This window comes from Pseudopodoces humilis, chromosome 2 (genome assembly GCF_049639895.1).
Source record: "Pseudopodoces humilis isolate 2021_Gansu_Grassland_sample_001 chromosome 2, ASM4963989v1, whole genome shotgun sequence".
NCBI classification, from domain to species: Eukaryota; Metazoa; Chordata; class Aves; order Passeriformes; family Paridae; genus Pseudopodoces; species Pseudopodoces humilis.
In genome coordinates, this window is record NC_142201.1 from 31722801 (window position 1) to 31746501 (window position 23701).

The 23701-nt window shown below is 36.0% G+C and overlaps 1 protein-coding gene across 1 annotated transcript in view; it reads left to right on the forward strand.

Moving 5' to 3' along the window:
• GABRG3 (gamma-aminobutyric acid type A receptor subunit gamma3) overlaps positions 1–23701 on the forward strand; it is a 290284-nt gene that overhangs the window by 2746 nt on the left and 263837 nt on the right. Inside the window, exons 2-3 of the mRNA XM_088051108.1 lie at positions 637–785; positions 13653–13720. Of these exons, the coding sequence (XP_087907234.1) occupies positions 637–785; positions 13653–13720 (217 nt within the window). The remainder of the gene's footprint in view (positions 1–636; positions 786–13652; positions 13721–23701) is intronic.

Consider the following 23701-nt stretch of genomic DNA (forward strand, 5'->3'; position numbering starts at 1 on the left):
CATTAATATACCCTTAAAATAAACATCATTCACCTATAAAGGAATAAAGTTACAACTCTTGGAGTAGTGCTGTTTTTAAAAAAAGTTAGTGAAGCTGCAGAAAAATTCAGATTTATTTATGCAATGTATTTGTGTGCTTGTGATAATCCATCTCAAATTCAAGGGGTGAGCTCTTAATTCTAAGCCTGGTAATACATTGAACTCTGGAATTCGGGCACAGAGAATATAATAATTTATTAATAGGATAAAATGATCAGGAAGCATTAACAGATCTGAATTTTTAATACTCTTATTAGCCTTTGTGCAAGAGATGAATCAGTTGTCTTGATGTATTAATAAAGTAATACTGCAGATCTTCGCTCTTTGTAAAGGCATATTGTAAACTAGTCAGAATAGGTTCATTAAAATACAGGGTATAAAATACTACTCTGGTAGCTGTATTATCTCCTAGAGTGTAACTTTTTGAAGACACTTCCAGAAGACAATTTCTAAACAACTGTCAGTCATGACCTATCCACAGACGCTCAACAATTGTTAATGGGAAAATCCTGTTGCACCTGTTGCACCCTGCTGCACCCTGTTGCTTCCAATTTTAGTCATGTAAAATAATATTTATTTTTTTCATTTGTTTTGCAGTTCTAGAAAGGTTGAAGAGGATGAATATGAAGATGGAACAACTAACCAAAAATGGGTTTTAGCTCCAAAAACACAAGACACAGATGTGACTCTCATACTAAACAAGCTGTTGAGAGAGTATGACAAAAAGCTGCGGCCAGATATTGGAAGTAAGTGCCTCGTTCTGCACAAGTGAGGATAAGCTTCTCTAGGTGCAGAGAAGACTTGTTACTATATCCTGGAAAGTGTGCACAAATATCTGGGGAAGTGTAGATTAAGGGTTTTTTGCCTGAAGTTAATTTCCAAGTCAGTATTTTAAAAATACTAATTCTCACAGGGAAATCTGATGGTAGCTTAAGGTCCTAAAATTTGGTTGGTTTGTACAGAGTTTGTGTAAGGATATGGAAATGCTACTTCTTAAGTATTCAGCAGTTCTTTGGCAGAGGAAGGAACACACCTCTTTTGTCATCCAGTCCATGCTGAAAATCTCACACTCTGAGAAGCAAACAAAACTTGAACATATTACAAACAAAAAGTAGGACACAGCAAGAGAAGAATGTGCACCTCTTATCTATTATCTTCAAAATATGATCCTGAAAGTTAAGTTCCTTAATGCTTAGTGAGAAGAAGGCAGTGGGATTTGCCTGTGTACAGGGCAACTCCAGAGATGATCTTCCACAAACCAGCAGGTATCTCCAAAAGAAATCTTATAAAATCAAAATGTCTTGTGGTCAGCACTAGTACGTATAAAATCGAAATACAAGCTAGTAGGTACCTGTGTATAGCCATCTTGGGCTATTTTATTGTTTTAATTTGTATAATGAGGTCTCAAACCAGTTGTGGTTCTTTTGTTTGTTTGATTGTTGTGTTGGTTTTCTTTCCTTTTGTTTTCTTTTGGTTTTTTTTTTAGTGCCCCACCTACTGTAGTTATGTTCTTTTTTCCTGGTTTGCATCCCTAGAGCATAATGGCTGTAGCACAACTGCTGCTCAGTTTTTTCACAGCAAGTTTGTATGACAGAAATCAGAAAGAATTTGTCATATTTGCTGTACCTTGCATGTGCTTCAGAACAAACTGAGAATGGGGAATACTCAAAACAATCACCTAATATAATTTGGTTTTCCTAAATATTTGCAGGAATTAGAAGGAGAATTCTTACCCCTGATTATAAGTGAGATTACTGTTTGTTAATGGCACATATATCAATACACTTTCTAGGTGATCCCTTTGTAACAGTTCAGAGGGAAGAGCCATCTGTATGTATTCATCATTACAATTATTAGTGTCTCATATCTATACAATAATGCAACAGTTGCAGAAAAAGAAGCCTGTCCTGTGGTATGAAAGAAAGGGTCTGTTTGGTTCTTTTTTTGCAACTATTACTTTGATTTTCCATAATATTTACAAAGATCATATTTGATACTCGTGTCTGTTTTTATCACAGAGTGACATTTATCTTTTTCTACTTAGTTTGTCATACTGGATTTAGCCATCTTTAATATCTGATGGAGAGGTGCTTTAATGCACTTTCCCACCCATATCAACATCTGGAAGACAGTCTCAGACAAATTTTTTGATTTATACACTGTGTCCTCAGATCACTGACTTAAGCCAGAGTGAATTACATTATGCTTACATGGGGCAAAGGAATCACTCAAAGTCCCCATGTCACTTGCCATAAAATCAGTAGAGGTCAGACATATCTTACAGCACTGGGAAGTCATTGTTACCAAAATAATTCCTTTTGTCTCTCCACAACATTTTGTAAATCCTGTTTTAGAGAAAGGAGTCAAATTACACAGCTCTTCACATATCAAACAGATTTTACAGCTCTCAGCTACATCTATTTCTATTAAGCATCTTGGTCCTAGGCCATTTTTTGCCTTTTAGATGGCTGGCTGTTTAGATTTTCTGGCTGTTTCAGAACCTGAGCTGAGTGTTCAAATGCTACAGAAGTTAGTTCATCTCTGCTTCCTCCCCTGGTCCCTCTTTGCACCTCTCCTACCTTTGATGCAGATAAATAACATTGCCCTTTTGAAGTTGCGGAGCTGTCGCATTTGGCAAGGAGAACACAAGGGGAACGCTAGAGAATCAGGCATTACAGATAACTTCCCTGAATTGCTGGCTGGTGCCTGACACACAAGCACATCTTCTTTTCCATCTGGGAGCTGGTTATCCTCCAAACAGGGTGGTTGACATGTCTTGGCAACAGAATTGTCTTGCTGCCCTGAAGGTCTCGGTATTAAGACAAATACTTTACAACACAATAGATACCAGCTAGAGCACAAGGAAAAAAAAGTTAGTGTACCAGGTATCAGAGAGCATTCAAGGAGAAAATGCATGTTTTGGAAATTAGAGGAAGTATGGAGTGAACCAGTAGAAGAAGTGAGAAGTGATTCTCAGAATCAGGCAGAAGTTCAGCCGATACTGAGGGTTAAATCCAGGACTAACACAGAGTCACCTTACTCACTAGGGCCTTTACATTAACATGGTAATGCTGGGAAGTAAATTGTCTGACCCACAGGACAGGGACACTCACCATTTCATGTCACACTGCTCTTCACTCAGTTTTTCAATCCTTTGTTGCAAATCCACTGTTTCTAATGATGTGCAGCTTTAGCTATGGTCCTGAGGAAATGATCTTTTTTCTGAATGCAGTCAGAAGGACATAGGGAATACTTCGCACTTTCTAAGATTAGGTTTGCCAGTTGCAGATCACTTGGGAAGACACTTCTGCAACCAAAAACTATGGAGAGAAGGAGAAGGCTGTGGCAAATAAAATGTGTCAAAGTGCATGCTGGCACAGGCAGTGACTTCTCTGTGGCTTATCATCTTTCTCAAAGGCAACTGATATTTTGGCTAGCTCAGGTATGATTCCTACCTGGTGCAGACATATTCTGAGTGCCCTTTTGCCATACTGTGGGCACTGACATCGTCAGCAATCACATCTCCTCCAGGTCAGCAGTACAGCCATCAGTGAGTGAACTGTGAACACTCAGCTACCCTCTTTACTCCTCTGCCACCCAAGCACATCTAAACCACTGTAAAGAGTGTGTAGGTCACTGCTTGGATGAAAAGCTAGGATTTTTTTTCTTTCCCTCATCCTGGCCTATATTTGACCTCAGCTTCCACGTAAATGCCTGCTGCTCAGATCATAGGCACAATTTACCCTCAGCACTTCAGGCATCACCTGCAATGCTCCAAGCCAGGGTTCTTAAAGAGTGGATTGAACAACCTAAATATTAGGCAAAACATTTTACCTGTGAAGGCTATTAGCAAAGTTATACCTTAACAGGTCCTGTCTCACTAAAAGGGGCCTTTGATCTTTGGAAACAAAGCAGTGTTCTGCCAGCAGGGGAATGCCTGACTGCATCCCCTGTGGCCACACACTTGGCAGAGTTCTTGTCTCCATAAATATCATGGCTTTTGAGGTTGGGTTTTGTTTTTTTTTTTAATTGGTGGCATCTGGAAAGTTTCCATTATACCACAAAAAATACACGCCTTTTTGAATTGAAAAAAAAAAAAGAAAGCACTTCATACCAAACAGCTAATAATGGTGTACTGATTAGATCAAAAAGAAAAGTGTTTTATGATGTAAAGCAACTTTTCACCTGTTTTTTTACCAGCTGAAATTATTGATATGAGATACTCAGGTCTCTTGTGTGGTATTAAAAGAATCCTAGAAAAAAAATCAAAACCAATTCAGAACTGCTTTAATATCTCTTCCATAGGCAGGTATTCTGTGTTTTCTTTGGAAGTGCTTTGAAGTGAATGTTCAATGCACATGCATAATTTCTTACATGCAGTAAGACTTGCTGCCCTGCAAGTGTGCTTTTTTCCTCCCATGTCACATTGATTTAAATCCTGAAATTTAGCAGGACCAGGTTCTGGCCCTGAAATTTTTCTTCCTCTTTATTAGTAAAACGAAAACAGAAATATTAGGCAAACCAACAGGGCACAGAACAGAATGATGATAATTACAGCTAAAAAAAATCTCGGTTTCATTTAAGTTCTAGTGATAAACCAGATTTTTGTAATTGCCCTTTACTTTGATTGACAGATTTAAAATTTAAGTTACTATAAAAATCCCACCACACAAAAAACAAACAAAAACAAACAAAAGAAAACCCAGCAGTGAAGCAAAACACAGGTGAATTAAATGCCAGATGGCAAAACATATTTCCTTCAAAGTTAGTTTACTTTAATGAAATCTTCCTTCTCCCCTTCCTTAATGGATGCTTTCGACCACAACAGAGTTCTGGAAAATAAAAGTTACCTTTAGAATCCTACATTTTTTCAAGCTTAACTTTATATGGAATATAATTTGTCTTAGAAAATGTGTAACAGTGAAATAAAGTAAAAGGTTTGCCAGTCACATTCCCTGAGTAAGCTTGTATGTGGAAATTTAAATGCTATCTTTTTTTTGCATTGTGAAAGTTACCTTAACCATCAAAAATTTGGTATGTGAGAGGTTTCTGAAATGTGCCATTAGCAGTGGGAGGGAAAAAAGTCTCACCCTAGATCAGGCTTAGAGTGGCAGAGTAGAAAGGCAATTTGTATTGCATATTTGTATCCTCTATTTCTCAGATGATCATTACATTAAGGAAACCTCTAAACTGCATATGTTGAAGAAAGCTTCACCAGTCTGTGTTCTGAGGTGTTTCAACATACATTAATGTCTCCTTTTCCTTCCTCCCTTCCTTCATATTTATTTTTTTTTTTTAAGTTACTTTTCAGTAACTCATGGTTTCCTCTTAGATCCTCTAAAATTATTTGATCCCTGCAGCTTCTGGTGGTCATCTATATTTATTATGTATTTATAAGCCAAAACAAATTCACTTTGGAATATGTAATGTTCTGACTTCACCAGTTCTAGCTGTCTTGAAGTCATGCTGGTTTTCTTTACTTCTCCAGTATCTTTGTAACCATTAGCCATATTTCTGAAGATGTGAGCAGTCTCAGATACTGCTGTGCAGCTCTCACTACCCTGAGTAGGTTTGTACAAGCATAGCTGGTACAAATAAATGGGCTCATTTGACTCAGCAAGCATAGAAGACTAAGCTCTGTCTGATGTGCTTTACTGTGCTGCTTGAGAGCAATAACAGCAGTTCTCCTTTAAAGCAGTTAAAAGTTTCCTCTGTAACTAATTTAACCTGTTTCTCACTGTGTGCAAGGAGCTAATCTGTTGGTTGAGAGAAAACAACTCTGTTGCTTTTTAAAGGATATGTCCTTTTCCAGGCACAATCCTATTGAAAATCTTGAGCTCTGAAGCAGTACCACAGCCTTTCTCCTGTCTGACCTGCTTTCCTCCCATGTCGCACAGAAATGAACCCTGAAGTGCACCACAGGCGCTTACCACAGAGGCTGTCAAGTTATTTTTGCTAGCTGCTGATTGCCACACCTGATGCTCTTTAAATTAGCTCCAGCTAGGTTTCCCCATATGTGGTGACAGAGGGTTGCATATTGCCTGGCAGATCAAAATATTTTCCAGATCATAGTGCAGAGAAAGCTGTGAAGTGTCATACAAGGTCAAATTGCTACATTCTGCTGTAAGTCTTTTTTTTTGTGGTGGCCTACAAGACAGTGCCAGGCATCTCATAACATGAAGTAGCGAGAGAGACATTCATTGCTTCAGGATTTTTCATAGACACTGGGACCTGGAAAGCCAACTTGTGTGTAAAGGTGGAGCACACGGGAAGGAGAGATGGGGTAAATTCTGTTTGTGTTATGGCAGCACTCAGGAGGAGGAATCTATAGTCCTGGATCCAACTTCTGTAGTACTGGGTACTGCAGAAGATTGTAGAGATTAGTCTAATTTAGATTTGTATGGGAGAATAAACTTGAATAACCTGCTGTTGAGGACATAGAGTGCTGTGGCTGAGACCTAGTAGGAATCAGGGCTGAATAACAGTCACTGATACTTCCCTTTTTCTTCTTTTTTGGTGGGAGAGAAGTAGAATGTCTTCCGTTCAGAGACTTTTGTACTGTTTTAGCCATCTAATTAGAAATCCTCAAGAAGAGGAATATTCCTGAGGAAAGGGTTGCTTTTCAATGAAAATGAGAAATCCACCACTGTTCTAGGTGGCATGATAGAAGGGATTTATTTCTTCTGATTCCGCAGGAGTTCTAATTCTCTACCATTTTCAGGAACTGATGCTTTCCTTTGCAGTGATGGCCATGAATATTTCTAAAATATTAATAGCAAAGTTAGCAAATAAGGGGTAAGCTACTTTATGAACACTCCAAAATACCTGTTTCAGATTTTGGTGATACATGTTAGAGTTTTGAAAGATTACATAAACAAATAGGCTGCTTGCACATAGTCTTGCTTTGTGCTGGTTCAGTGTGTTAAACATAGGGTCTTTCAAAATCCTGCATGGGAGCAACTCTGATTAGGAGAGGATCTTGACAGTGGGCTTTCTTCATGCCTGAATTCTGCTTTTCTAATCACTTAACCATGGACTGAGTACAGAGGAATTTCTGCCTTGGCTTTCTGACCTGCTTTGGTTCACAGCTTTTCAACCCTGAGGGGAAACATCCTACTTTTTATTCATCCTTTTCTCAGGTAAAATTTTAATGTGCCATTCTGAAAGTATAAGTAGAGAAATTTTAGTCCAATGCATTGAGCCTGAAGCCCTGCAACTCAATGTTTCTGCTTAAAATTCTCCAAAGCAACCCAGTTTTGTTTTTCCAATTATTTAAGAGTTTTGGTTATTTTCCCTTTTTTTTTCTTTTTCTCACTTTTTTTTTTAATTAGATCACCTGATTTAAATCAAATGATGGAAAGCAACACTTTAATTTGAAGCTTACTGTACTTCAATATATAGAAATATTTTAGCATTCAAGTATTGTTCTTCTGAATTTTCCCCATAATTTACTGCCAATAATTTACCCCAAGTAATGTGGTTCTTTGCCTATATAAAATGCTTCTTTCTCTCATATCTAAGAAGCCACTTGTATCTTTGCAATACTTACATCTTGTGTGTAGTCTTGTGTTGCGTTGAAAAGAAGTATTGCTTGTGTGTTGGAGAAAGTGGCCTTTTACCCAATTACTAAACTGCAAGCTCCCTTAAAGTACAACCTTCTCTTTGGGAATGTCAAGATTTAATTTACATAGGTAACTTTTATTTAGTGTCTTATTTCCTGAGAGTGACTGTTTGCTGAAATGGCTTGATGCATACACAGATGGAATATTTTTCTTGAATGGCATCATAGGTAGGAAAGTTTGGTTGACATTTAATGTTTGCCTAACTCTTAGTCTTAACTGTCACACACAAAACTAAATGTAGAAGCTGCTAGTTCTTATTCTCTCTTCTACTCTATAACTTCACTATCATATTTTTTAATCTGAGAGGATCAAGGGAGTGTAGCATACAAACTTTCTGGAAGCCAGGAGTTGAAAGTTAAGTAAGAGGGAAAGTCTGAGATACCAATTACATAAAAAAATACTTCTCTTCTTTCCCCTTCCTTCTCTGGTTAGTCAGACTATGCTGACATAAAGGAAGTTTCTTAGCAAGTATTTGTAAACTGCAAAGATGTTCAGTGTTAGCTGCCATTTTGTGGTCATGGCACAAACTAATTGTTCTGTCATCTTTAAACAGGGACATATTATGTTCTGCACATATTATTTTAAATATTGCTTGTTTTTACATCTGTGTAGTTTTCTTATGGCTGTTATTGTTCTTCCACACCCTGGTTGCTAGCTTGCTAGACTTCACAGGAACAAATGCTATTATTTTTCAATCTTATGTTATCACACAGGAACTCTCCCCTCTGATGAATTTAAGTAAAACAAAAATTAAAACTGTAGGAATTAATTGGAAAACAAGCCTAACCATTACTATCTGCAGTTTTCATTCTACAACATAATACTTGAAAAATTACAGCTTGTGCGTTGGGGAATGGTAAATGAAGGATGAAAGTGCTGAAGGTTGATTGATAGTTATGGTGGGAAATGAAGAATAAAAGTGATTTGTAGTTAATTGAGGGAGTCCGTTTATGTGCACACTGTCATTCACACTCCTGGACAAAATGACAACCAAACCTAGCATGTAAAAAAATGCTGTTTTCAGAGGACTATGTTCTCATCCTGGTACTGCTTTAATCCAAAATTTCTTTCTTCTTTTGATTTTCATTTGCAGTTCTGTTTAGGTAGCTTGAACCTAAAACATATGGATGTCACTTCTGACAGAGTTTCTGTGTCTGTAGCAAGTGCAGGACTTTGACATCTATCTGTTTTCAAGCCCATTCTCTTTCATGCAGGGAGAATGAGGGTTTTTAATTTTCCTCACTGATAGATTTGTAGCATTGGAGAAGAGAATCATCAAATAATTCAAGTTGGAAAGGATTTTTAAGATCTTTGAGCCCAACCCTTAACTTACCACTGCCAAATCCAGCACTAAATCATGTCCACATCCACTCATCTTTTAAATACCTCCAGGGATGGTGGTTTAACACTTCCTGTTACCAGGTTTTTCTTCAAATGTGGTTATTTGTTGTAAAATGGAGATGTGTTAGCTGCCTGTATTTAGTCTTGAGAAGTGATTTGTTAGCAGAGCAGGTTTTTTTATAGGAATAGCTAGGTAAAGAGATGTTGCCAATAAGGTCACGTAGGAAAATTGGAATAGTCGTCATCACTAATGCAAAGTAAAAATTAACACTATAATCACTACTATTACAGTCACCAATATCTGTGTAATGATTTATCACAGCATTGTCCCAATTTAAAAATAGCAATTTATGTGGTAATGAGAGAATGTAAAGTGTCATTACAGAGTAATATAAAAAAATATCTCATTACTGCAGAGCCAATCTTGTTAGTCAGTAGTCTTGTAAAATTGGGGCAGAATTCAAGCGGCCCTGTAGGTCTTGAACAGAGATCATATTGTGATTTTTATGTATTTTTGTGCCTTCTAAAAATCTAGCTCTAGCTGCTTTGCTTCTACAAATGTGTATGTATTGATCTATAACATTTTTTACCCCTGCTGTGTTGGGTAAAACCAGAATAAACCTGTGAGTTGGTTGAACAATGTAAGAAAGGTTAACTCTCAGCAAAAAATAATTTTGTTTTAAAATTAATGAGAACTCAGTAAGACACACTCTGTTTAATTGAGCTTGTAAAAAATATTTCCCAATATTAAAATTTTAAAAATATTTCTAAATATTTATGATTTATGCAAGAACATTAGCGCTATTTGGACAGACTTCAAATGTGGAGGAAGCTTTCTGAAGGAAGAAAAGTGGTTTCATTCATGAAATAAGCATCAGTTCTGAATAGTGGAGATCTATCAAAAATTAAAAGATATTTTAAAAGGACAGCATTATTCAGAGTAGTAAATAAGCATAATAAAATGTCAGGAACATTTTGCAGATTTTTTCCTCTACATGACATGAAATTTTATAACATTCTCTCTTTTGATTTATTCTTTTAAAATTCTCCTGATTTATCTCTTCAATTTTTTCAATACACATGATCAACTCACATATGTCCAACAGTAATGTCTTCATGGATTTTAATGAGATTCAAGTTCAGGTACTGTTTTTTTTTCACCCTTGTAAATCCACAACGCAGAACTAGATTAATCCCATAGTTGTGTTTTGAACTGTCAGGGGTTTTTTTAAGTTTGTAGGCAGTACTTGTTGGTAGTGTCTTTGCAAAGTGATAGTTACAAAGCTGACTGGAATGTAAACACTGTCTCAAAGCCAGGGCATTTGGATCTGATGACCTTAGTTTTGTTTAAAAACATTTTGATTGGTTTTATAAATCCCCTCCTCAATTAAAGCCAACATGTTTGAAGATAAAATGACTGTGATAAGTAGCTAGGTTACCTTTGGTAGCCCTGAGTAGCAGTGTAACACTGCAATTACTCAGATGTGCTTGCACTATCTTTTAGGGAAAGTTACTGCCATGGATTAAATAATATTTTAATGAACTTTGAGAAGGCTGGTACATTTGTTGACAACCTTTAATTGCTCTCTTGCATGTTGTATACACATGGTTCTGCCAGTAATTTTTCAAAGTTTCTGACAGCTCTTTAGAACTATCTTGGGTTTTTGCCAAAAACAAAACAGTACTGAAGCTGAGTATCCATATTTAATCTTACTGTCACCTTTTAGTGAGGTATTAACATTTTCATTGTTCTGTCAACAACACTGAGGACTCTTCCAGTGCAAGGAAAAAAGCTCCGTCTGCAACTCAACAACTCCATGTGAGGCTTGAATTCCTTCAGGAGCTGTGTTCACAAATGCATGCAGAACACTGAAAAACTGAGCAGGCATTGAAATTGCAGAATCACAGAATGGTTGGAAGGTAACACAGTGGATCATCCGGTCCAACCTTCCCGATAGTGTAGCTTTTTCATCTTTCCACGAAACTCAGTTTATTTTGAAGAGCTTTGTAGGGTGAGTTCTTTCTAATATGACACAATAACTGTAAGACTCAGTTATTTCCTTTTTCATAATGCATTTTGGAGAAAATAATCTTAAAACCTTTCTTCATTTTGGTTAGTATTTTGAATTTAAACTCATGATAACAAATTTAAAATTTATACCTGATAATCCTTAGTTTGTTTGTATGTGTTTATATCCATGAAAGACCATGTACAACAAGAATTATGTTCTTCTGACTTTTCTTTTAAAATCTGAATACATATTTATCATACAATCAAATTACATTTATATTTTTTACCTCTGCCTAGAAAAATAAAACAAAGTAATTAAAGTAAGCTTACAATCTTTATAATTTTTTTTTTTTAATTTGAACATGTATAATAGCTTACCTGTATTTTCTTATTATTTATTTTCAATTTGAATTTCACTGGAAATGTCTGACAGAAGAAGTGACTGTTGTTTAGTGTTCTGTTTCAAGGTTAGATCTTTACTGTGAGTAACTGTGAGTAAGATCAAATTCTCTTTAACATTAACAAGCAGTATTTTTTTGTTTTTTGGTTTTGTTTTTTTTTTTTTTTTTCACCATAAGAGAATTTGGTCCAGCACATTCAGAAGAAATTACCACCTCATATTCTATTTATATACTTAACTGCTGCAAGGATTAAACAGAAACAGGTTTCAAGCACTGTGTTCTGGTCCTGCCAAGATTCAATTGCATGCCAATTTACATCCTTAAGTCTAGTGCCATTAATGTTCGCCAGAGCTCCTTAGCCTTGAACTTCCAGCTAGACACATACATAAACCCTATAAAGCTTAGAGCTCTTTATTCCATGAATGCTATTCTGGTGGAAGAACTAGCTGTAGTTCCTCACTATTACCAATTCCTGTGTAATGACATTTATTACTGCATTTTGAGGCAACTCATTACCAGAAGCTGCTAGACTCCTATTTAGTTATTAGCTGGGTACAATTAGAATTGCTTTAATCAGCTGAGCTTGTTCAGCTGAATTCACATTTTCTTTTGCTGAAGGGGAGATCTGAGTTTATCAGCCAGTACTTCAGGCAGTTTGAAACCATGACCTTAAATAATCCTGGATGTTCTGACCATACACAGTCAAGAAGTATGTGTTACTTAATGAATTAGAGAGAATGGTTATCATCTTTAACCACTGTTTTCACCCAGTTTAATGTCTGTTTTTTGCAACAGGGGATATAGCCTTCCTAAACATACATACATACCTTACAGGACAAACCGGCATGCAAATTCTCTTTTTCATAACCATCAAAATTTTCAAGTACTTCAAAACTACTTGACACCGCTTTGATAGTCTGAAATTTGGGGGATGCAGGCAAAAAAGATTCATCTTTACATGTGAAGATTCCTGTCTATCTTCAGCTTTGTGCCAGATGGCTTTACACCAAATGACAGATAGTTATCATAGATAAGCTTCCAGCAGAGCCTTGGTATTTAACTGTTCCTCATTTCTCTGCTCAGTACCTTCCCAGAGGAAAGCTTTCCGAGTTTTGAATGGCCAATATGCCTGCATTTCCTCATTCTAGGAGGCTTGGGGGTTAGTGAAAAAAGTCCAAGTCCAACACAGTTCCTAAACTTCAGTGGTTTGAATACTCTCTGGAGGTTTTTGAAAGCCATGTAGAGGAGAAGGTTCTTCTATGGGAAAGGAAGATGTCCAACACAAGCTGTTGGCTTAGTAGGGGCAAGCCTGCATCAATTGCAGGTTAAAACAGCATTTAGTCTTTATACTTAGTTTTGAGTCAGTTAACTCTGGAGAAAGTAGACCACTAATTTAGATCTCAATTTAGAGGTTAACATATAACCTGTGGGGTTGGAAGAATGGCAGTATAAGTAAAGAAAATATGTGTCTTTTTGTGTAATAGTGGCATTATTTTAGAGTCAGGTTATGTCACCAATAAGAGCTCAATAATGTCCGGCAGGTACACTGACACCAAAGATGCTGAAAGAAAGAGAAATCGCAGTGCCCTCAGCAAAACAAAGGAATATAGAGCTTGTCTTGGCTTATTAAGTCCAGGAAGTCTGAAAAAATGGAAGATCTTATGGGAAATGTGCATTGACTAAACCAAATCAAATTCAAAAGCCTTTGAATGAAAGAGTGCAAAGGCAATGTGGACTGAAGGGAATGAGTCTAAATTGAAAGAAGAGTTGCTTAGGTTTAGCTAATCAGATTTCATAGAGATTTTACTCTAAGTTAGGATGATTTCAGGGCTGATGAGATGCAGAAACCTGGAAAGATTTTTTTGATGTGGAACAAACAGGCTAAAGAACCTTAATGTTGAGGCAAAGGGAAAAAGTAATACACTGCATTATTTCTACTTTCATGTCAGACATCTTAGGTTTGAGCTTGACTTTGAGCTACTGTGCCTAGACCTGAAAGTTTGTTTAGAAAATTGCTGCTGAGACAAATTGGAATTGCGATGATGAAGTGGTACAGGTTTTAATTTATTGCAATTTTTTATGTTGGGTAGGAGTAATAGGACCGCATTTTCCTAAAAATACATTATCCATATTTCTCAGTAGTTGTACCTGAAAAAAAGACCTTATGGTTATTGGGGGGAAAAGTATTTGGAGTGATTATTTATGTTGCAAAATAATTTTTCTTTTTTTTCTCCACAGTAAAACCAACAGTTATTGATGTTGATATTTATGTCAACAGCATTGGTCCTGTATCATCAATAAATATGGTAAGTGACTTACAAAGATTTTTATCTGGATTGCTGATCTTGGCATCAATACTAACTTTTGAAAAAGACAATAAATACCACTGTGATAAGTTTTTTTTGTTCTGATTTAGTCCTGTTTTCAACTATAATTCTGTTTTTTGTGTCTCATCAAGGTAACAAACCTAAAAGCAATATTATGTTCTATGTTGTCTACTGAAAAATGCTGGTAGATCTTCAAAGGTAAAATAGTCATCTTAGGAAAATAAAAGTATGAAGTGAAGCCATTTTCATTAAAACTCTTGAGCTGTTGTTTCAATAAGCGATCAAATATACAGAGCTTCATAATGCAGAGTTAATAAAAGTCATCATATAATAACAGCATATTTATTTGGAATTCATCATCTCTTCAGTGGTTGCTTTTTTTTCACTGAGTTACCAACAATCTTGAACGTTAAAGTATAATTTTGCAGAAGTTATACATCGATGTACTGGGTGTGTAAAGGCAGGAGGTACTGAACGAGTGTGGTAGTGTGGCAATAATAAACCTTAAACCTGTGGTTGGTCAGTTGTTACAGTCTAAGCTCTAGGCCTTTCCTCAGTGCAACTTTTGAGTTTGAATTCCTCATATGATTTCTCTTCTTAAATTAGGTTGATTTCTTTTTTAATACAACTTGGGAATGGAGGACCTGTTAATATCTTACTGTACTTGAAGATTTTAAAATAATCTCTTCAAAACAATGTCTCTTTTCCACAATAGCATTCAAAGGCTGCTGTGTACAATGTTCCTATAGGAATCTAATGAATGCATTGCATGTGTCTTTTGTATTTTTGGAAGAAAAGCTCCTGAATTTAATAGGTGTCTCTTCAGCTTTATTCTTTGGTTTTGCCTGTAAGTATGAAAGAAGGCAAATACTTGCAGCATATCAAATACAAGGTGGCCAGACACTCCTGTGCACCCTGGCAGTGGAAAATCTGGCAAGTAAACACAGAACAAATTATGTGCTGTGGACAACTGTCATGTTCAACGACTGTGAAATGTGTTGATTGATATTTCACGTGAAGCACTGAATGTCAAGCAATGGGAGTAGCCGCTCTGACCTTGAACTAATAAATAACTAATTATCTTGCCCTTCCCTGATGGCCTACCATAATGACTTCTCTGAAGAACAATTTATTGGAAGGTCCTCTGGCTTGCATTTACTCTAGGAATGGGTACTCTGTTCAAAAGCAATGGGGACAATAGGTTTTTGCCCTTTACCTCTGAATTAATTTGTGATGGCTTGTCTCTTCAGTGGAAGAACTGATTGAGAAGCTTCTTTTCCCCCAGTTTGTGTTATTTCAACTGTTTGGCTACAGTATTCAGTAGCCCTGGTTTGGTCTACTGGAAGAAAAAATTGAACACTTTTTGGAATTAAAAGTAATAATTTGTTTACTTTAAGTAAGCAGTTTTTTGTGTAGACTGTGAACCTCTGAATAATGGGCACACAAAGAGCTGAACAGAAATAGTAGCTAGAAATTACCTGTCTCAGAGGAAGAGAAAGGAAAGGACCATCTTCAGTCTGATATCTGTCATATAACTGAAATTTTAAAGGGAGAGGAATGTGCATGAAAATCCCATTTCAGGAGAAAAAAAAGGGGATTCTTGGTAGAACCCACCTATGCTCTCTTTCTCACCAGAACAAGAACTTTTAACTTTTCCCCCATAAATTATTATTAAAAGTTGAGCTGTTCTGTCCAGGCTATTTGGTAAAGTGGTGGTTGATTGAGCAAAAAGAACTATGATTACATTGATTTCCATCTCTTCTATTTCAAGACCGAGATCATTGACACGTACAAGGCGGACTTTCCTGCTGTGTACTTCCAAACACAGACCTTAGCTCAATTACTTTTTTCTTAGTCTGCAGCACTTCTGAGGGAAAATAATGTGGAGCTTCTCTAGAAATCAAACTCTGCATGTATATTTTCTGATCAGTTTCCATCAGTGATTTTCATTTAGTGGGTGAAACCTAGGAAATAGTTTTCTTTAAGATATTTTTTCAATGGGTGCTCATCCCGAATGTTCAATCCGGTTTTGTAGAGCAGAACTTTTCAGATGTCATTAGCTGTTACAATTATGCTTAGATTTGAGTATGAATATTAATATCTAACTCTTTCTTTAACAGTCAGGGAAAAGACAGTTGGTATCAGACACCTACTTGTAGCAAATTTAATCTCAGATGAATTGTATGTGAATATAAGGAAGAATGAATCTTTTTAGACTGAAGCTGTAACTGCCACAAGGGGAAGAAATGTTAGGAGCTCCTTTGAAGAGGCTTCAAGTCAAAGGAGAGGAAGTGTTCTGTGGCAAAGACAGCATAATCCACAGGAACATATGGCTAACCCAGCATTCCAGACTTTTTGAGGACAGTTCCTGCCATTTCTCCCAAAAGTCTTATCGGTTACTCATTTTCTAGGTACTTTCAGTATGTTTATTTTAAACCTCAAGGTTTCCAGAAAAATCAAACCGTAGTTGCTCTTCTATTAGAGACTCATCACTATAATATATTTATGAAGATAATAGAAACTTGTTTTCTGAATAGACAGGGGTGACTCTTCCTTTGTGTGAGACATGGAAGATTTCTTTGGGTCATGGTTTAAAAATACCTGATATGAAGTAATAGGTATTGTGTAATAATAGACAAGGGAAAACAGAACTGATACTAGGAAGTGTTTGTGAGTGGCAGTAGCTTTAAATAAGTAATTTCAGCATTTTGAGTTATGGCATGATGTTATGAAATGGTAGATATTATTGATATTATGCATGAGTATTTTGAAATTAAAAATTCCAAGATACATAAATGCCCATTTAAAATATTTTGGCTGTCTTTTTAATAAATGAAAGCCATCTTATGTATAAATATTTTGATGCCTGTCCTTTATCGAAAACACAATAGGATGTGAGCTTATACTCATTGAAAAGAATCAAAAACTGGTTTATTTATAAGTAAATGACAAATACCTTCTATGAGCCAACTTAGATGTTCCTATATGCATATTATATCTCTTTGTCTTGGTTTTCATCATTTAATAAAATAAGCTAAAGAAATCTGCAATTTGCTATTTCAAGGTGCAATGTCATTAGTGACCTTAGGTTATAGGATGCAAGATTTTAACTCAACCTTTTCTTATTGAAAAACTTTGTTATATCTGTAATTATAATGAACACTCTTCCACTGTATTAGGGAATCTTAAGGACCTTCTAAATGAGTTTTTTTAATTTTTTGAATTTTAGAATTAATTTGTGATTTTTTAGAATTTCTTTTCCCCATGCTTTATATTGTAAACCAGATGTATGAGCTCCATATTAATCAGTTTTTATAGATATGTCTTTTTTGAATTTTTTTTCTTTAGTATTTTCCATTGAAAATTGTGTCCAGGAAGTATATAATTTTGCATTAAAATCCATGGTTAATTTTTTGTCAACCCTCCAGTTCTTCTCAATAGGTGTAAATGTTTATAAATTGCTTTTTAAGACAGTCTTAATGTGGCTTACTGCAGTATGGTCTTCTACAGATAAGTAATACTATCTTGTCTATAAAAGAACAGAAAAGGGAAAGAGACCAATATACAAATAGGGAACTAGACATAAATAGTGGGGGGAAAATCCCCTAGAAATAGTTTTGTGAGACAGAAAAGTAAACATGCTGAGATTGAATAGACTATTGAACCTCAGTGGCACCAAAGGCTGTGTATTTGTGCATTCACACATCCAGGATTAACTGAGTAGCTACAAGAATCTAAGACTGCAGCACAAATTGCTAGTGAAAGAACAATTTTACACCTGTATGGTTTTTGCAACCGGAATCTCATTTTAACACAGCTGTACAGAAAGGATGTTGAAGAGAGTGTGAGAAGCAACCTTATAAACCGTACTTACCTGGCCATAAAAATAGTAATTGGTTATCTGCTGGACATGTGGTCACCTCTTTATTCTCAAGTATTATTAAATGCTATTCAGAGTGTTTCTTTTAAGTATTTCATCACTTCATTCTATTGTGTCTCTCTAGGCTATGTCATATATCTTTATGGATGCTATATTTCCCATTTGTTCAGTTAAGTGTTCTAAAATAAAAGCAATTTTTACTCTATTTTACTCCTTAATGTATTGGTAGGCTTATTTGAACTTCAGTTTCAAAGTCCCCACATGCTCATTTTGCTTCTCCACTAGACACTATGTGTATCTAAAAGAATAGTCTTGATCTAGAGGCTTGTCTAAAATACTACTCAAAGGCTTATAATTAAGCCTGAATTTCTTGCATACTTTCAGTATTTGTGTCTATTTGCTTGATAGTTAAAATTACTGTCTGAGCTGCCGCAATTATAGAAACATAGCCTGGTGAATGTGTCCATCATATGGCAAAGCTACTTTATAGCCAGCTTTCATCCCATTTTCGGCCCACTGTGAAATACCCCCAAGTATTTCCTTTACAGACATTTACAAAGATAGTGAAAGCCACTGTTTGAGCACAAGGCTGATGCCCTGTTCGTTGTTAAATTGAAGTGTGTTTTTCTAAGTCTATCTCACTATCTTACCTAATCTATTTACAAAGCAATTGTGTAGGGAGACGGTTGGAGTTATTTTTCAGGAGTGAGTTTTCCAGTCAATGAGTTCAGATAATCGCTAAAATAATGGAATGCCTTGGGGTATTTATATTTTTCGCTGAAAATCTTACACTCTCCTTTTTTGCTCTGTGACCTAAGAGAACACTCATGTACTGAGCTAAATTTTAGTCTGAGTGGGTCTGTTTGTTTACAAGGACTAATATACTAATCATACACGTAAACATTTTTCTAGATTATGATTAGGTTACTCTTCTTGTTTCTAGAGCATACTTATATACTGTCATTAAGTTTGGATCTCTCATGATAAAAAAATGTATGCATTATAGAAAACTTTTTAAAATAATGGATTTTTTTTCTGATAAAACAAAATCACCTCTTGTACAGGCTCATTCTTGTTGCCTTAAGCTCTGGCAGTCAGTGCCTCACTATGAAAATGTTTTTGGGAGGTAGTAGTAATAAAATGACACTTGCATCAATCTGTGGCTTCTGTTCCACTATTGACTTTGTGAGAGGCTCATATAATCTCAAAAGTGAAACTGACTGTAAAAGAGGAAGCTGGGGCTGGGGAAATGAACGTAGATTGAGGTTTTTTCACGTATCACCTCAGCAGCTTCTACATTTGGTCTTGTCTAGAGCTCCACATTGTGTAACTAAAACAGAGCCTGAGAGATAGAGACTCGGATAAAGAAGGGCCTTAGGCTGCCCTTGTTTGAGATGCAGTGGGATGGACTAGAATAATGTTAATTTTTCTGCCACGTAGCTTGTGTGCTGGGATGTGTAGCAGTAAAATACATACTGCCATTATTTACTGCACTGGCAGGAAATCCAGTTTATTTCTTGGAGGAATGATAGATTCTGTCACAAGTCTTTGGTAATGGACTAATCTTAGTTCTGCTGCTCTCTCTTATCAAAATTCAAGCAGATTATCAAATATGGATGAACTTAGCCTTAGTGTTGTCACAAAAGGTGTATGGCAAATGAGCAATTTAATTTCAATAAAATAGAAAAATTAAATGTCTCATCTACTCAGTAGTGGGTATTAAAAATATTAGAAGAGCAGCTAGGCTGAATGCTTTTTCCATAGATAAACAGTGTGAAAATATCTAACAGATTCCTCCTCTTTGAAGTGATATATTAGTCTTCATACAAAAAGTGGTAAGAAACTCCAGTCTAGTCCCAGTTTTAAAATCTTGATTTCTCCCACTTTAATAACCTGTTTCTTGGGCCTGCAGGCTTTAGGCTTTAGAATTAGTATACTCAGTGTTACAGTTCCTTAAGAATGTAGTAGTTGCCCTTCTCGTCTATTCATTGATACATAGCTTCACATTCTTTATTGACAACATTTGGGAAAGTTAGTCTAGAAAAACTATGGCTAAATTGCTGTACAGGGTATTGAATTACTTTAGGGTAAATTGACAATATCTTGGCCTAAATCAATTTCATCTTTGAGTGGTCAAATGTTTATCAACTTTGTTTTAGAGTTTCAGCTTTCCATGATTGCTCCATGAAAGAGTAATTACTTTTGTGTTGACCTGTTTATTGGATTCCTGGATAATATTTATGTAATTTAAACCATGGTTTTGAGAGCTTGGTCTTCTTCAGTGCTTTCAGTTATGGATTTAGTCAGGAAATGAAAGTTACTGATTTGTTCTGTAAGTAATAAAGATGTACTAATGACAAGTTGTTGTAAGACTTCATGTAGGAATGTAGGCCTAGACATCCCAGCATCCATAGAGCATTTCCAGCAGCACTATAAATGTGCTTGGTAGTTAGGAAGAAATAGCTGAATACAGGGTGATCCCCTATAAACTTTTATTGCACCACAGAATCATCTTCAGTTTCCTGTAAGGCTTTTTGATTGCTAAAGAATGAATACTATTCATCAGTCTCATCTGAATATCAGAACAGTGATCGGTGTTTTCCATACCATTATTGCAATGAGCAAAACCCAGAATTCCTACCTTACTTTTTTTTTTTTCCACAAGAGAGCTTGTCATCAGTCTAATTTGACATAACTTCCTTTCTTGTCAGATAGCTGAAAAATAAGGTTTAGAGAATTGTATTACATTTCCTTTCAAGCTTTGTTTGTGAACATGTTGTCCCTTGACTCTTAAGAATTCTCAGATATGCTTTTCTGGTACAGACAAGGTGTTTCTGCTGAATGACTCCACAGAACTGAAGAATAATGCAAATGCTTGGTTTCTGCAATTAAAAAGGTCTACAGCCTACAGGGTTGTATCTGTATCACAACACTTCCATGCTTTTGTTAACACTGTACATTTTCCTCCTTTTAAATAAAAGTAGTCCTAATTTATTGCTTTCTTGGCCTGGAAAAGGGGCTTTTATGTGGTCAGAAATAGTGATATTCTAGGTTCTTTATATGTTTTCATGGCTTTCTTCCTCAAAGTTCTTTCCACCATAGTCTTCTTTTGTGTCTGCTTTTCATTAGAGATTTAAGATACGGGTGGTTCTGTTACATGCTGTGTTACGTTGGGTAAGCTGTTTTCTACACTTAAAGCCTCTATCTCCTCAAGAAACTTTGTAGTTCTTTTCCTACTTCTGCAAATTACATTTGCATCCCCTGAAAGCTAGAAGAAATTTTGCGTGAGGAATCTGCTATTATATCTAATATTAACTTTTTGCACACTATACAGAAGCAGATGGTTTTGACCACAGAGATTTGGATGTGTTTTAGCTAAACATCTCAGACACTAAAGTGTAGTTGCTGCTTTAAAACTAGCAACAGACATTTTAGCTGTAATATAATAATTTTATTAACTGTTGTTTGAGGTTTGTTGTTTTTTTTTTCAGTTATAAATGGTAAAGAAACAGAAACTTTTCAAGGGTCTAGGAGAATAAATTCTCAAGGCTGCTGTGAGGTTATTAAACCAAGGAAACTGCTGTCTTCCTTTCTGACTGTTTCCTGTGCTTACCCCATAATTTATCTAGCAAATTTCCTTTCTTGGGAGACATGAGAGCAGGAATAACTGATTCTTGCTTTATTGCAATTGTTTTTGTATATTTTCCAAGGAGAACAGAATTTTTAAATGTATTTAAGGAACTTTGTAATGGGAGATATTAAATGCCTAGCCTTCATACCTTTGTGAATGTGGTCCTCTATTTGTCAGGTCAGATTTATGAAAATTGGAAGAGGTTCATGAAAGTATGCAGGTGTTAAGCTTTTTCTTACAGTGTCTAGCTTACCTAAATGCCAATGTTTGTTAAATAATTACATCAGCTCCACTGATATTTTCCTTGCATAGTTAGTGAATATTTCAATAAGGCGAGATTAGAAATTTAGATTAAATCTGTGTGATTCTTGGCATACCAGAAGAAATCTGGTATGATTTTGGAAAGTATTCTTCCTTAGGAACTGTGGCCTAAAAAAAAATATATCATAATAATAGGATTTTTGTATCTGTTTTTATTTGAGATTTCAAATAACAATGTTTGAAGGAAGGAGTTTAGGCCAGCTGTTAGAAAGAAAAGTGGATAAAACAATTGATCCTGTGGACTCTTCATCATGTTGACATAGACATGGTGATGATTACACTTTCATGTAATCTGCTTCTGTATAACTATTCTTCTATGAAGCCAAAAATTCCTATGAAGACTGTATGCAAGAAATAGAGCAAATGTGATACAGCACAGGGAACTGCAAGAGAGGAGAAAGGCCAAAAATGGTTGGAAACTATTTTGAGAGCATTTAATAAGACAGCCATGCTATTTCAGACCTCCTGTCCTTCTCCTCAAGGGAGGTTACTAAATCCTTCAAAAGAAGAATCCTGGAAACTAAATTTCAAAATCCTGAAAAGCACGAGCTCAAAAGTGGCATGGGTATCGTGGCTATGTACTTCTGCCCCTGGTAAGCTCTGCAAGTGGAAACTGCTCGTCACCTTTCCTGTGTGTTGCATCCTTTTCTGCTTCAGTTCTATGTACTAACCTTTCTCTCTCTTGTCTGGTGATTAATGACTGTTGTTTTTTTACCCCAAATATGTTTATCTAAACAGCCTAGAAGTTTGCAATGGCTCTCTCAGATAAGAAAAAGGACATGTATGCACAAGATTTTATGACTTTTTCCACCTGTACAGTCTAACCAATAAGTTACCTCTGTTTTCAGACCTTGCCTTTCAAAATCCTTCTTGGAAACAGTAGCGAGTGAACTCCAGGGGTAGTGAGATTTGGCTGATAGTTCATGTCTGGTAAAGAGTGTTGGCTAACTGAGACAAAGAAATAACTGTCATCTGCTTACACACACTCCATGTATCAGACTCTGACAGCTCTGTGCTTTCAAATGGCTTTCCAGGTAGATATTTCCCTGAGGTGTATTTGCTGCAGTGTTCACAGCATGTGTTTTTCATTACCTAGAAGGCCTGTAGATTTAGGTAAAATTACAAAGCAGTCAAAGTTGTGAATTATAGAAAGGTAGAACCCTAGTCTTTCAATTTATAGACATTATTATATTGGAATCAAAAAAGCTTTTTTTTTTTTTCTTTTTTTTTGACTAAGAGTGCCAATTTATTAATTTTACTGCTCCTAGCGACTGAAGAATTGGGATCACCAAAATGCTTGCTGGTGTTCCCCACTGCAAATGGAAATAAAAAAAATTTCCTCCTGTATTACTTTTCTGTCTCATTCTTGGTCTTCATTACTCGGGGTGAGATTGTCCCTTGAGCACTTGCTCACTAAACATCTGGCCATCTTTAAGGCAAAGCAGTTTCAGTTTTCCTAAACTGGATTCATGCATTATGCAAATGTTGCTTCATTAGACACTGAGATGAGCTATCAAGCTATATTGTTTGGTCAGAATAATGTAGGCTCAATGCTGATTTGAAATCAGACTATCAATTTTGGATAAATTCAGTTCATGCAATCATTTTTGCTTGTGATTCAATTAGGGCATACATAGTGATTGAGGTAAATGCAGTCAATGATTTTGTCTCTGTTTCTGACTTTTTCTGATACCTATGTGCAATGTGTGAAACAGCATAAACAATAAAAGAGCTAAATTAATCTCTCAGAAAGTGAATAGAACTATGCCAGGCATAATTTTGAGCCATGTTCTCCTAAAATATTCTACACTGAGAGTCTAATTATAAGACCCAAAATTACCCAAAGTTGATTTTGGCACTAGGACATATTGGATCCTCACTGGCTTCTGTCTTTGAATTTGCATTGTGTGGAGAGTTCAAAGTGAAACACCTGTAAATTGGAGATTTTCTTCTGTGCTGGATGGGACCAAATAAATAGGAGATGTAAGCAGTAGCAAAGGATCTGCCTGGTGCCTGATCCAGTCTGAATTCCACAGGGAAGCCAGTTTCTCACCTGACATAAATGGTTGAATTCATCAATGTAAATGGAAATGTGGTGATCTGTGCTAGCCCGCTGCTTTCATATTTC